The 15394-nt window shown below is 45.6% G+C and overlaps 1 protein-coding gene across 1 annotated transcript in view; it reads right to left on the bottom strand.

The window, feature by feature from the left end:
* Positions 1-13670, bottom strand: part of LOC141258483 (adhesion G-protein coupled receptor F3-like) — a 65401-nt gene extending 51731 nt beyond the window's left edge. Inside the window, exons 1-3 of the mRNA XM_073673476.1 lie at positions 13643-13670; positions 13035-13199; positions 4249-4428 (exon numbers count right to left, since the gene is read on the bottom strand). Coding sequence (XP_073529577.1) covers positions 4249-4428; positions 13035-13199; positions 13643-13670 — 373 coding nt within the window. The remainder of the gene's footprint in view (positions 1-4248; positions 4429-13034; positions 13200-13642) is intronic.
* Between the last annotated feature and the right edge of the window lie 1724 nt (positions 13671-15394).

Below are 15394 nucleotides of genomic sequence, written 5' to 3'. Positions count from 1 at the left end.
GGGGCACGGTGAGTGCAGAAGCCACCCGTGCGCCCCAATTCACGCTGACGTGGAGGGATCAGGCTGCAGAAGGGGACCGGCCACAAAACTAGTGGAGAACAACCAGACTCAGCTAGCCAACTGGAGGCTGCAGCATTTTCAAGGTGTTGCAGCCAAAACCCACAATTATATCGCTGAAAAGGTGGCCACACAGGGTCCAGGGGATTGCAAGTCGCCCGACAAGCCCGAGTACACTGGCTTGGGACACTGATTGTGAGGTGCAGGGCAGGAGGGTGAGAGCCAGCACAGTGAGACGACCAGGAACGGTACATAGAACGGGGTCCCGTCTAAGTGCTCCTGAAATGCCTGAGAGTTTGCTGGATCACTACCCCGGAGGACACAGGACGATGTGGGCAGTTGCACACCGTTGACTGTAACTTGGAGACCTTAAGAACTGTGAGTAAAACCTGAAGACTGCACCCCACTGTGTCTGTGAATAATTGCTGTGCCACCAGTCCTGCATTTCACCGCACCAACAACATCTACCTGCACAATTCATCATACACTGCCCTGGAGCTTAGCTCTGCCTGTGGAGAGCTGAACCAACTCTGCTGCGTCACCATCAGCTCCAGAGGACCTGCTCCGCAGCGGCGGCCACATATAGCTGCATACCACAGGTGGCGTCACGAACATTATCTCTAAAAACTTTATTCCCCTTTTACCTTTTCCTTTAATTGACCACCCTGGGTCACGGACCAGGTCACTGCCACCGTGACATCCCCAGCACCGACCGGCCTGGCTACCGAGTACCCAACGGCCAAGGGGGCGCATCACCTTAGTCATATACAACACCATAATTAAATAAGATCACACAAGATCACATATATACACATTATTATTAAATTGTCAATGTGTATATGAAGATGAATAAATGGGCATGATGAAACATCAGCCTATTAAAGTGAAAAATAACAGTGAGTGAATACTCTATTGTAATGCCCAAATACAACACTGCGTATAAGGCAACACATTTAAAGGGAATTCAATATGGAACCAAAGTAGACAGGTCCAAAAAGGACAATGCGTTGAAGACCTGTGCCAGCGATACTAAAGTAGCAGGTGGAACAGACCCCACGTGTATCGCCACAAGTGTGGCTTCTTCAGGAGCAGAAAATGCCCATGCTTTATTATAAGCTGTTTTTTTAGCCTTTTGGCTTTTTAAATGTTTTTATATTTCTTTTTTTGTTTGTTGTTATATCAATAAATGTTGGGACTTCTTAGAGATCCCTGTGTATTGCATACTCTTTCTCTTGTGTTCTCAAATGGTTTGTCGCGAATGCAATAGGTTGATTTCTATAAAAAATTTGGGTTATGCCCGCCTTTTTCTATATATATTTGGGGGGTTACTGAAGGCCCCCAAATCAAATTCCTAGACCCCTAATGAATTTACTATTAACCCCTTTACTGCTCAAGACAAAAGAAGTGGTGATGCCTCCACCATGATGTAGCACAGGGGATGGCCCAGCACACGCTGAGGGCAAAGAGATGGGGGTGATTCATATGTGCCCCCTTATGACCCATGATGATCCGCACGTCACCAGGGGCGTCATACCCATCCCCTATTCCACTGGTGAGTGGTTCGTTCTTCCTGTGGTACTGATTGGCGGTTTTCACGCTTATGACTGACGTTCACCATAGACGTTGTCCATTGCAACCCTCCACCCATTAGTTTAAGGATGGGATGGCGGTGGCATTCAGAAAATGGAAAAGTTCCAGCTGTGCCGCAATGGCACAGCAATGGTGGGTTGCACTCGTTTCATCTGCAATGGGCTCAGTTGTGAGCCGTTCACTCAGCATTTTTACTGAGGAGAAGCAGGGTGTGATGGGAAATGTAGTTTTAGCAGGTAAGAACAGGACCGCCCATTCAGTTCTGTGCAGCTGGATCACAGATGAAAAAAAGAGATAATGGCACAAAAAAAAGAAGCTTTATAATGGGCTTGTATAGTATAATTATTCTAGTCATGTAGATACTGCTTTGTGAAAAATATTGGCAGTCTTGGAATAACCCTTTAATTAAAGGGGACACACACTGATTTGGCAAAGGGGCCCTAAGTTGTGTATATCTGTCCCTAAAATTATAATAGTTTATATAATAGTTCCGACAGAATGTGTATATATCGTATATACATAATGGAGAGATTCGTGAAACTGTTTAAGAGAAGAGCTGTCTGTGTTGCCCATAGCAACCAATCACAGCGCAGCTTTCATTTCTCAGTGCTGCTGAAAAATGAAAGCTGAAACATGATTGGTTGCTATAGGCAACACATAGAATTCTTCTTTTAGACAGTTTCATGTCTCTTTAACCTCCTTGATCCCTGCCGCCGTACATGTATGGTGGACGTGCATCATCACCGCAGATTAATTACTAGTGCCATGGGAGAGAGCGCTGATCACAGCAGTTTAACCTTTTAATTGCTGCTGCCATTCTTGATAGCGGAATTTAAAAGGCTTCCAACATGGCAACCGTTACTCCAGAGGCCATCGGCCACCCGCATGACTAGATCACGATGTGCCAGTCGGTTCCCATGGCCTGTGAAGAAGCCCAGCCTATGGCAGTATTGCAGTTTATTTTATATTTGATCAAGCAGGTTTAAGTCTCATAAGGATACTAAAAAAAAAAAACTTATAAAAAATTAAAAACTATTTTTTTTACCCTAAAAAAATCTATATAACCATTTAAATCACCCCATACTTTTTCCCAAACATGAATTGCAAAAACTAAAAATTAAGAAAAAATGTACACATTTGGTTCTGCTGCATGTGTAACTGCCCGAACTAATAAAATATTTTTCCCACATGGTGAACGCCGAAACAAAAAAATTTGAGATGGCAAAATCCCTGTTTTTTTTTGTGATGTTTTATGCCCTTAAAATTGAAATGAAACGAGATTAAAAAGTCGCATTGACACCAAAATGGTTCCAATAAAAACTACAGCTCGTTATGCAAAAAACAAGACCCTCTATTGACTAAAAAATGTAAAAAAATTATGAATCACAAAATATCATGACTGAAGCCCAAATTTTTGGGGAAATTTTTATTATTTTATTTTTGGAAAACCCCTGTCCTTCTGCTGCAGTTTTGTTTTAAAAAAAATCATACTGTTCTTTACTCACCCTTCCCAGGTTTAGCGCTGGATCTCAGTTGTTGCTCCCGGTTTATGTTATTGTCTGCAGTGCTGATGTCTCGTCAACACAGCTGCAGCCAATCAGTGAGCTCAGCGTCTCCTGCCATCAGCTCAGGCAGAGCTGTTGAGCTCACTGATTGGCTGCAGCTCTGTCGACAAGACGTCAGCACTGTAGATAATAACAGAAACCCGGAGCAGCGGTGGAGACAAAGTGCTTGACCTGGTGAGGGTGAGAAAAGGACAGTTTTGATTTATTTAGGTTTTTAAAACAAACTGCAGCCGGGGAACAGGTTTTTCCAAAACTGGAAAACACCTTTAACTTTTTGAAAGAGGAGACATTTTCAGTTTTTCTTCAATTTCACGAGACATGGATTTCCCCCCCCCCCCCCATTTTAAAGTACCTTGTGTGGTAAAATGAACTGTGTCATTCAAAACTACAGCTTGTCATGCAAAAAATAAGAGATCTCGTTATATCCAAGGAAAGATAAAAAATATATGCCTTTTGGAGGAAAATAGAATGAAAAATGGACCACTCCTTAAGAGGTTAAAAGGGTTGTCCACAATTCGGAAAAGTCTGTCTCAATCCCTATGTTTTCTCCTTGAAATATAATATCATTTATACTCACCTCCGGTGTCTGCAGTATTGGCACTGGCTGTCCCGGTGATTGCATGACATTGTTATGTCACGCAATCCCTGCAGCCAATCAAAGGCTGCTTCACTTACCCTGCCTTTGGACAAATCAGACAGAAGGAAGTGAGAGGGCAACCACAGATCTTATTTCCTCCTTATGTCAATTATGGTACGTCCGAAGGAAGGGAGAGTTAAGTGACCACTGATTGGCCGCAGGCGATCCACGGGAGATCCAGTGCCGACTCCGCTGGAACAACGCCGGCATTGGAGGTGAGTATAGGTTTGACTTTACAAGGGGGATATATGCTGATTGAAAAGGGGTTGTCTGAGTAGTGGACAACCCCTTTAAAACCAGCTAAGTCTCAGTCTACAGTACCTTTCACAAACAATCATTTAGACAAAAAGTATAGTTCTTTTTCTGCTCTGATGGTAGTTGTGCCCTGTACTGACTTACCTCTGTAGTCAGAGATGTTTCGAGGACTCTCACAGTAGGGAATATTGTCATCCAGGATAATCAGACATGAACAAAAAGAGGAGGAATTGCTACAGGGACGATAGGTGTAGCACACAGTGATGTTCCATGTGTATCCGCTCTTGCAGGCGCACATCTTTCCCGTATCCGTCACATTACACTCTAGAACAAGAGACAGTCATATCACTGAGGATTGCCTTTCTAAAGCCACAGCCCCACTATCAGTATTCGGTCAGTATTTTTTCTTTGGAGTGGGGAGTGGGAGCCAAAACCAGGAGTGGGTGATAAATGCAGAATTGGTGACTTGTTTCTATTATACCTTTTCTCTGATTGTTCCTCTCCTGGTTTTGGCTCCCACTCCTGAGAAAAAATACTGACCAAATACTGATGAAAAACTGATAGTGGGCCCGTGGCCTTACGCTTTGTTACTGATTCCTCAACAATGTATAGATACCTTCATTGTTTCTGTACCATCCTGCAACTTTTATATCGCTTTAGAAAATGTTTTTAATAGCCTCAAGATTTTAATACTAGCTATTTTTGGACCTCTGCTTGCTCTTAGTGAATAGCAAAATATGCTGGCCTATTTCTACCCACAGCTGAAGGATTGTTACCATTTTATCCAGTTTAGGCAATCCCCTGTAAGCTAAAAGAGTTTGGACACCAAATTTAACCACATTGATACATTGTAACAAACTATTAGGGCAGGAAAGAAGATTTAAAGAGTTGCTATGTAATATATCTTTTGTGAGAAATATGTTTCTTTCTCCACTATAAGCCACTTCTTCTCCACCTTTCACCTTCTGAACTGATTATTAACTATTATCATTAAAAATAGCTGAAATACATCTTGGCCAAAGCAAAACGTATTGCCAGCTTACTAAAGAGTCATGTATAGCCATTTATTAAACTTTATGGAGGGAGAAAAGGAGTAAGGAGTGTTCATCATAGTGAGAGGCCAGGCACACGAAGGCAGATCTTCTGCAGCTTCTGGCAAATGTTTTATCTCACTTCAGTGCTGGACTCACAGTCACACAGCTTAGTAATGCTGTATGATGTCATCAGTGCTGCATTCACAGTCACACAGCTTAGTGATGCTGTATGATGTCATTGTGACACTCCAGAGGGTCTGGTTGCCACAGTGTTAGTAATACCATGTCTGGGAGCAAAACAGGGGTTTCCTGGTCAGGAACACATTACAAGCAATACCTCCTGCCCAGACCAGAAAGGGGAGGATCCTGCCCTTTATAACTGGGTCTGGAGGCGGGGTTAGTGAGTCTAGAGTTGAGTTCTGTGTGAGGAATCAAGTAGGACACGAAGGAGCAAGGAGCTGAGGACTGGAGCTGGCAGAGCTCGTCCTGGCCAGAGTACATACAGAGATCCGGACACCGGAGTCCGAGGCTGTGGGGATTACATACCCAGCAGCAGAAACCGCACGGCAGGAGATTGTAGGTCTCCTGGCCCCATCAGAAGCCCGGAGGCTCACCCACTCGACTTCGGGCAGGTAAAGGGGGTTCAACACCATATCCCCACGGGAGACCATCCACCCATTAAAGAAAGGTACCGGCCTGTACCGCCAGCACACTATCAGAATGCCAAGGGGATGTTACGAGAGATGAAGGAGGCTGGGGTAATAAGAGATAGTTGTAGCCCCTGGGCAGCTCCATTAGTTCTTGTAAAGAAAAAGGATGGCACAATGAGAATTTGTGTAGACTACAGGCAAATCAACCGCATAACTCATAAAGATGCATACCCGCTACCCAGGATAGAGGAGTCACTAGCTGCATTAAAATCTGCTACTTATTTCTCTACTTTGGATCTTACTAGTGGGTATTGGCAGGTTCCTGTAGCAGAGGCAGATAAGGAAAAGACCGCATTCACCACCCCGATGGGCCTCAGCGAGTTCAACTGCATGCCATTCGGGCTCTGCAACACCCCAGGAACCTTCCAGCAGTTCATGGAGTGCTGTCTAGGACATAAGAATTTCGAGACAGTCCTCCTGTACCTGGATGACGTCATAGTATTCTCCAAGACATATGAGGATCATCTGAAGCACCTGGCGGAAGTGTTTGAAGCCCTGGCTGGCTTTGGCCTGAAGGTGAAGCCATCAAAGTGCCACCTGCTGAAGCACAAAGTACAGTACTTAGGACATGTGGTAAGCGCTGACGGTGTAGCACCAGACCCCGTCAAGATCACCCTAATCAAGGACTGGCCGAGACCTTCCACCATTAAAGAAGTGCGGCAGTTCCTCAGGTTGGTAGGCTACTACCGAAGGTTTATACCAGGCTTCACCAAGATGGCGGCACCCATGCAGGACCTCCTGATAGGCCAGTCCAGAAAGGCCAAGAACCAGAAACCCCCATTCAATTGGGACAAGCTGGAAGACGAGTCCTTCACCAGGCTGAAGATGGCTCTCACAGGAGACGAGGTCCTGGCCTACCCTGATTATGGACAGCCCTTCATCCTTCACACGGACGCGAGCAACGTGGGACTGGGAGCGGTGCTGTCCCAGATCCAACAAGGCAGAGAAAGGGTAATAGCCTATGCCAGCAGGAAGCTCCGGCCCACAGAAAGGAACCCAGAGAACTACAGCTCCTTCAAGTTGGAGTTCCTCGCCGTAGTCTGGGCCGTGACAGAGCGCTTCAAGCATTATCTCGCCTCCTCCAAATTCACCGTCTTCACGGATAATAACCCGCTGACACACCTGGACGCTGCAAAACTTGGTGCCCTGGAACAAAGATGGATGGCACGACTGTCTAATTACGAATTCACCATCAAGTACCGGGCTGGGCACAAGAATGCAAACGCAGATGCGCTGTCCAGAATGCCTAACTTGCCAGACGGGGGAGAAGACCTCGAGGAGCTGGAAGAGATAGAGATCCCCTCTTTCCACCGCCATGGGATAAAGCAGTGCTCCCATTGTGTGAAGAACAGGTGCTCTGCCAACAGGGAGGCCACATTTAATCTATTGCCCCACCATGGATGGGCAGAAACACAAGACAGTGACCCGGCTGTCCTCCTTGTCAAAGAGTTGCTGACCCGAGCTGACGCACACCCTGATCCAGATGCTACTGAGGAGACCAAGCAGCTGTAGAAAAAAAAAGGCAAGCTGTTCATCTATGAAGGGAAGCTGTGTCGAAGAGCCATCAACTCCCGGACACATGAGCTGGTCTGGCAGGTGGTAGTCCCGAGGCGGGATGCGTCAATGGTCTTGGAAGCGTACCACGATGGAGCAGGACACTTCGGATGGAAGAAGCTGGAAGTCCTGCTACGTGAACGGTTCTATTGGGCTGGCATGAGGAAAGCATTCGAGAGGTGGTGTCGAGAATGCGGACCATGCAACCTGAGAAGAAAAGACCGTGACGGCCAGAGGGCTCCCCTGCAGCCCATCATCACCAAGCAGCCACTCGAACTGGTAGCCCTAGACCATGTGAAGCTATCCCCGAGCAGGTCAGGCTATGTCTACGCTCTCACCATTGTAGACCACTACTCCCGGTTCCTGGTAGTAGTGCCAGTCAAGGACCAAATGGCTCAGACAGCAGCCAGAGCTTTCCAACAGCACTTCTGCCGCCCGCATGGTTACCCAGAACGTGTGCTAACTGACCAAGGTCCGGCCTTCGAAGCGGAAGTATTCCAGGAATTCTGCAACCTGTACGGCTGCAAGGAACTCCGTACAACGCCTTATCATCCCCAGACCAACGGAATGTGTGAAAAGATGAATCAAGTGGTGATAGACCTACTGAAGACGTTGCCCCTGGAGGAACGCAGCCTATGGCCAGAAAAGTTTCCAGACCTGGTGGACCTCTACAATCATATCCCAGTGAATTCCACCAACTGCACACCTGCTTACCTGATGAGAGCACGGCCTGGAAAGCTACCCATCGGTCTGTATATGGGAGTTCTGACACCAGAGGACGCCTCACCAGATGCGGATTGGGACACTGAGCGGCAACAGCAATACTGTAAGGTACAAGAAAATGTTGAAAGAAGTCTGTCCCAAGCAAGAGAAAGGCAAGAGAAGACTTACAATCAACATGCTGCCCCTTTGTCACCTGGAGAGCATGTCCCAAAGAGAAAAAGGCGGCTCCATAAATTGGATGACCAGTGGGAAAAAGAGCCGTACACCATTCTACCATCAAGTCATGCCAACACCAAGGTGTACCTCATAAGTAAGGATGGAGGAGAAATGACAGCAACAGTTTCCAGAGACCACCTGAAGAAATGTCCCAAGCAGCTACAGCATGCTGAAGAAGGCCAAGATACCCCTCAACCCGCAGAGGAAGTGGAATAAATGGTCAGCACGTACTCTGAGAATTTCCTTGGTCATGGACGCAAGTGAATAATGCAATAGTTGTGCCAGTCCTTACATTTCTCCAACCAGCCCCGCAGGAAGCTGCAGAAGTCCCAGTAGAGTTGGAAGAACATTTGGCCCCGGAGGCAGAAGTTTCATCAACAGCAGACCCGGAGAATCTACCCTCTGCTAACAGTGAACCTGTCGTACCCACGCCAGTAGACCCTCCACAGTAAGTAGAACCTGTAAATGCCCCAGAAGAGCCTGCTCAAGAAGAATCCCCGGAAGAAGGATCCCCGGCTGGAGTGGAGCAAGAAGGCCCAGCCAATGATACACTTGTCAGTTCCATGGAGAGGTTAAGGCAGTTTTACAATCTACCCACACGTAGGACTGACAGGGTAGCAGATAGTGCAGAAATAGATACCATCCACACTCCCGTACTATGCAGATCAACACGTAGCACCAAAGGCAAGGCCCCTGTCAGGTTCAGTGAATAATTAGAAATACCAATAGTATAAATAGTTGCCCCTGGGGTATATTATTCTTGTGCGATTTTCATGTATTTAATTATTGATGTGTTTTGCCTTACAATGGACAATTTAGGTGACTTGGACACTCTTCCTGTTGCATTTAGTTACCCGTAGGGGTATATATATAAAAGACCCAGTGGCTGAGGACTGTGAGCAGCCCAAAAACTGTCCTGTAAATAGTTGCACTTGTAAAAGTGCCCCTTCGTGACAGACCACTGAACGAAAACCCGTTGGAGGAGGCCGAAGACGTGGTCCAATGCCTGGATCATCTATGCCCTGCAGCCACCCCAGGGCCTACGTTGAGGGTTTGGGACGGGTCCCTCAGATTGCACTTTGTTTCAGTGGAATGGACACCTGGTTGCAGATCATACTGTAACCTGTTAAAGACTGTAATGTTTGTAATATTCTAATGTACCTTGTTTATTGTTACCTGTTATTTTGAAAAATATGTTCAGTCCCCGAGTACTGAAATTTACTAGGGGGGAATGGGGCACCCCAGAGGGTCTGGTTGCCACAGTGGTAGTAATACCATGTCTGGGAGCAAAACAGGAGTTTCCTGGTCAGGAAGACATTACATGCAACACCTCCTGCTCCAGACCAGAAAGGGGAGGATCCTGCCCTTTATAACTGGGTCTGGAGGCGGGGTTAGGTTAGTCTAGTGAGAGTCTAGTGTGAGGAGTCAAGTAGGACACGAAGGAGCAAGGAGCTGAGGACTGGAGCTGGCAGAGCTCGTCCTAGCAGGAGTATATACATTGAACCGGACACCGGGTCTGTGGGGATTGTATATCCAGCAGCAGAAACCGCACGGCAGGAGATTGTAGGTCTCCTGGCCCATCAGAAGCCCGGAGGCTCAGCCACACGAAAGGACCCGTACTGCCACAGAGGAGCGAGGAATACACAAGGTCCGAGTCGCCAGCCATACGGGTGAGCACAGCACGTTACACTCAGGGACGTGGGCTACAACACGACTATAAGCGGGATAGCCAAAGAGTACAGTCAGAACGGCAGGCCTACAACTCCACCTGGCCAGGAGGATTCTAGGATTGCTCCCAGACTGACCAGGCCCTCATCACTAGCCGGTACTCTCGTTGGGGCCCATATAATTCCCACCAGTAAAGACCCTAGGACTGCACTGCAACGACTCTGTGTTATCATTACTGATCCCGGCACTATCACCACCATCATCCATACACGCTGCCCTGAAGCTCCACACTTCCTGTGGGGAGTCACATCACCTTGCTGCACATACCACCAACTTCAGTGGACTGCTCCGCAGCGGCGGTTCCCAATAACCGCATCCCACAGGTGGCGTAGTCGGACTATATATAACAGAGACACCCATAGACTACCCTGGTTTGACCGCCCTGAGTCACGGACCTGGTCACCGCCACGGTGACTACAACCCCCAGCATCCACAAGGCCCGGCTCCGGGTACCCCACGGCCCAGGGGGCGCGTCAACTACAACCCCCAGCATCCACAAGGCCCGGCTCCGGTTACCCCACGGCCCAGGGGGCGCGTCAACTTCAGTGCTGCACTCACAGCCACACAGCTTAGTGATGCTGTATGATGTCATCAGTGCTGAATTCACAGCCACACAGGTTAGTAATGCTGTATGATGTCATCAGTGCTGAATTCACAGCCACACAGGTTAGTGATGCTGTATGATGTCATCAGTGCTGGACTCACAGTCACACAGCTTAGTGATGCTGTATGATGTCATCAGTGCTGAATTCACAGCCACACAGGTTAGTAATGCTGTATGATGTCATCAGTGCTGAATTCACAGCCACACAGGTTAGTAATGCTGTATGATGTCATCAGTGCTGAATTCACAGCCACACAGGTTAGTGATGCTGTATGATGTCATCAGTGCTGGACTCACAGTCACACAGCTTAGTGATGCTGCATGATGTCATCAGTGCTGGACTCACAGTCACACAGCTTAGTGATGTTGTATAATGTCAACAGTGGGGTCTCAACAAGACCAAAAAAATGAGAAGGAGCATATGTTGGTATAAGTGGAATGCATTGGTGTGCATTCACACTGTGGCCTTTTAATAGACAGAACCTAACAAAAAAAACAAAATGAGAAAATACCTTGTAAATAAATAGTAATAGTGTATGAAAATAACATAGGGTATTTAGTTAACATTGTTTTAATAAAAAAAAGTGTAAAAAACACCCACAACGCCAGTACACCAGAGTCAGATTAGGCCTTTTTCTGTGCCAATGTGCGCTCTGATCTCCTATCCCTTCGTGTAAAAGGATTAAATAGCATTGCTTGGCCGGCACTTATCTTTTATACTGGAACGGGTAAAACCCCCATGATTGGCTGTGCTACAACCATGTGATGCCATAAAGTTGATCCTCTGCTGATTGATCAGCTCACGCCTAAAACTAACTTATTTTAAAGATACGCCATCATTATCATATGACCGGACAATCCCTTTAAAAAAAAGTTTGGGGAAATTATTACTGAAATATTTTTTTGCTGAGTTTTCGGAATTGAAACTCTCCAACTCTCTAATCAAAACTCGTGTTTTTTTTAACTCCTTGTGTATTTGGAGATTTTCTGCACCAAAAACTAAGCAAAGAACCTCAGTGTGAACCATACCCCTAGGTATCTGTCACAGTCTATTTTAGGGTGTGTTTATACCAAGTCTTTTTGCTGAGTTTTTGTATCAGAAACTCTCCAAAATCCTCCTTGCAAAACTCAAAAACATGGAATTTCCACTTCAAAAGCTCTGCAAAAAGACTCAGTGTGCACATAGCCTTAAAGGAGTTTTCCACTATCAAAAAAACTCTTGTTTCCTGGATACAATTTGTTTAAAAAAAAACGCACTGAGCTTTGCTCATCCTCCCCAGGTCCAGATCTGAGTCTCTGCCGCGGCTCCTGGAATCTGATATTGTCTGCCGTGTTGCCATCACATTGACAGCGCTGCAGGCTCTAAGTTCCGCCAACCTGGGCACAGGCGCTGAGCTTACTTATTGGCTGCAGCATTGTCGATGTGACCTCAGAGCTGCAGACAATAACAGCCACCGGGACTCGGTGCTGGACCCAAGAAGGGGCAGTAAAGAACAATGGAAATCTCCTTTAAAGGAATCTGTCAGTAGATATTTTGCTATGTAATCTGACAGCAGCATGATGTAGGGGCAGAGACCCTGATTCCATTGATATATTACTTAGTTTACTGGGTGCAGCAGTTGTTATAGAATCACTGTTCTTTCTGCTGCAGATCTAGCAGAGCTCAGAATGTGGAGCTCTGTATAACCCCGCCCCCACCACTGATTGGCTGCTTTCTGTGTACACTGTATATTGACAGAAAGCTGCAAATCACTGGTGGGGACTGGGTTACACAGAGCAGGAGGACTAGGAGGCACAAGACACCTAGTCCTGTAGTGATAATCTCCTGCTAATAAAACACTGATTGTATTGAAACAAAAACACAGAACAGTGAGTGACACATCTCCGGAATCAGGGTCTCTGCCCATTCACCATGCTACTTTCAGATTATGTAGCAAAAACCTGCTGACAGATTCCCTTTAAGCATTTTAATAATGATTTCCTTTTTAACAAGAGCTATTACAGATACGACACACCCAATATAATCAATTACTTTTTTTTTTCTTTATTGATTTATAAAGGAGTTTCTTTTTACACTATTCATGACTTTTCATGATTCCATCATTAAGGCCACGTTCTCACGTTCAGTATTCGGTCAGTATTTTACATCATTATTTGTAAGCCAAAACCAGGAGTGGGTGATAAATACAGAAGTGGTGACGTGTTTCTATTATACTTTTCCTCTGATTGTTCCACTCCTGGTTTTGGCTTACAAATACTGATGGAAAATACTGACCAAATACTGAATGTGTGAACGTGGCCTAAAGCTGATTTAAAAATTTGACCAACTTATCATTTTAGATAATGTTTAAAAGTTTTTACCTGTTGTGATGGCGAGGTTTGTCAGGCTCATGCTTAATGTAGAATTGAAATAGACAGTGATTGGTACTATTAATGGGCTCATAAAATAAGCTTCAGCTGCGGCACTGGCGTATCCTTCCAGGGTGAGGTCCGTGTAATACACATACTGATATACACTCTGTACAGCTGCAATAATCAAAAATGAGATATTACATGCGCCTGTTCATTTAAAGGTTATTCCCTTTATTCCTTTCTTTATAGATGGATATTGTCGGATAGAACTTGTAAAAACAAGCACTTTTACAATTTACTGAGTATTAAAATTTGCAGCCGTTCTTGAAATATCAACTTTTTTTTTCCTTCTGTTTACGACTTTTCGCCTTAGAGACCGACCACCGCTGCCATCTAACTTGTAAACAAAACACTGCCATGAAGCTGGCCGAGATTAAGAGGTAACAGTGCGCTTCAACTTCAAAACAGCGCTTACAAGTTCAATAGAAAAGAGCTTGTAAGCACTGCACAACTTCTGCTGGCTATAGCAGTGGTGGTCGCTCTGCAAGATAATAGCTGTAAAAAAAAAAGTTTTTGTACAAGATTTAACCCCTTCACAACATATGACGTACACTTACAGACGGGCACGTCATTCCACCCTACCATCGCTGCTCGCCCGTGAAGACTGAAGACTGCTGTCACATTTGAGAGTAGCATGATGTAGGGGCAGAGATCCTGATTCCAGCAATGTATCACCTATTGGGCAGTTTTTAAAAAATCACTCTTTTATCTGCTGCAGATCTACCAGTTGTCTGAATGCTGAGCTCTAGATAACCACCGATTGGCAGCTGTCTGCGTACACTGTGCAATGGCAGAAAGCTGCCAATCAGTAGTGGGGGGCGAGGTTGGACTACCTAGCAGCAGGTTTACTAGTCCTTTTGTGATAATTTCCTGCTGATAAAACGGTGATTGTATCAAAACTACATTGAGCAGCCCAGTAAGTGACACATCGCTGGAATTAGGGTCTCTGCCCCTACATCATGCTGCTCTCAGATAAAGCAGCAAAAAACTGGCAACAGATTCCTTTTAATGCATCACTTTAACAGTACATCCTCAGCATCTGCCCCCATCCCGGACAATTTACCTAGTCAAAAAACAGTACCTGATTGCCAAATAAGGCATTGTCAATAGAGATGAGCGAACCCGAATTGTAAAGTTCGGGGTTTGTACCGGACACCTACTGTCTGATGCTGAATTCTGAGCATGGACTTCTCCCGGAAGTCCATTTTACAGTTCGGGAAGGAGAGAGACAAAGACAAAGAGCGACAGAGAGAAGAAGAGATTTTCCAGCTCCAAAGTTCAGGTCCCCATTGATTTCAATGAGGTTCGAGTTCACGTTCAAGTTCGGGACAGTTCTGATACTCGAACCGAACTTCAGACTAAAATTCGGTCGGGTACCAGAACCCGAACTTCCACAGGTCCGCTCATCCCTAGTTGTCAGCAATGGAACACCCTTTTATTTGATTCATATTGATTTATTCTAAACTTTTCTAATTTAGAAAAATGTATGAAAATACTTACAAGGCACCGCCCTTGGAACTCTTTCTTTACCAAATTCCTTCTCCTGTTTGAAAATAAAATATAAGGATTAATTTGAGTCCCTTGTGTGACATGCAGAAGTAGTGCTGTTGCTTCAAAAGCATGAAGCAACTAGAGGGGTTAACACAGTCACAGGAGACAGGGAGTGTTTTACCAGAGCCCCAAGGGGATTGTGGGGAACTTGCTATTGTAGTTTGGCTGAAGCCGAAGAGAAAGGTGGTGTGTTATCTGGATCTGACAGAAGGCAACTGAACAGGATTCAGATCAGAAGAGAAACTAAACACAGGTCAGATAAACTTCCTGAACTAACAGTGCAGTCTTATCAGGCAGGAAGATAAGTAATGGAAGGAATTGTGTCACGGGGATCATCTCCCTCATCAAACCCTCCCCTTTGCCATCTTCATGCAGGATAAATAATTCTGTGTACTATTGTGTCCTTGTGAAAGAAAAGCCTGTGGTTGTGTATGCATAGAAGTGTGCTGCTAAGAGATCTAATCTATGCTGAATTATGCTACTGAAGAGACTGTAATACTGTGCCTTGTGAAGAAACTACTGTATTGTTACTGGAGATGGTTGCTCAAGAAACTCAGATTGTACTGTAATGAAGATTGTTGCTGTAATATCCCTGAATTACACTGGCCGTGCTTCAGATTAAATTCCACTGTTAAACTGTTGAAAAAGACTCTTGTCAGATGTGTCTGGTCAGCAACTGAATCCATCGTGTGCCTGAGAGAAGCTGCATCCTATGGTCGCCCTGAGTAACGGTTCCCCCAGGATTCCAAAGAATTCAT

This window comes from Phyllobates terribilis, unplaced genomic scaffold, assembly GCF_046119375.1.
Source record: "Phyllobates terribilis strain yellow unplaced genomic scaffold, ASM4611937v1 Scaffold_3__8_contigs__length_932513732, whole genome shotgun sequence".
NCBI lineage: Eukaryota > Metazoa > Chordata > Amphibia > Anura > Dendrobatidae > Phyllobates > Phyllobates terribilis.
This window is presented reverse-complemented; position numbering and strand designations above follow the sequence as displayed.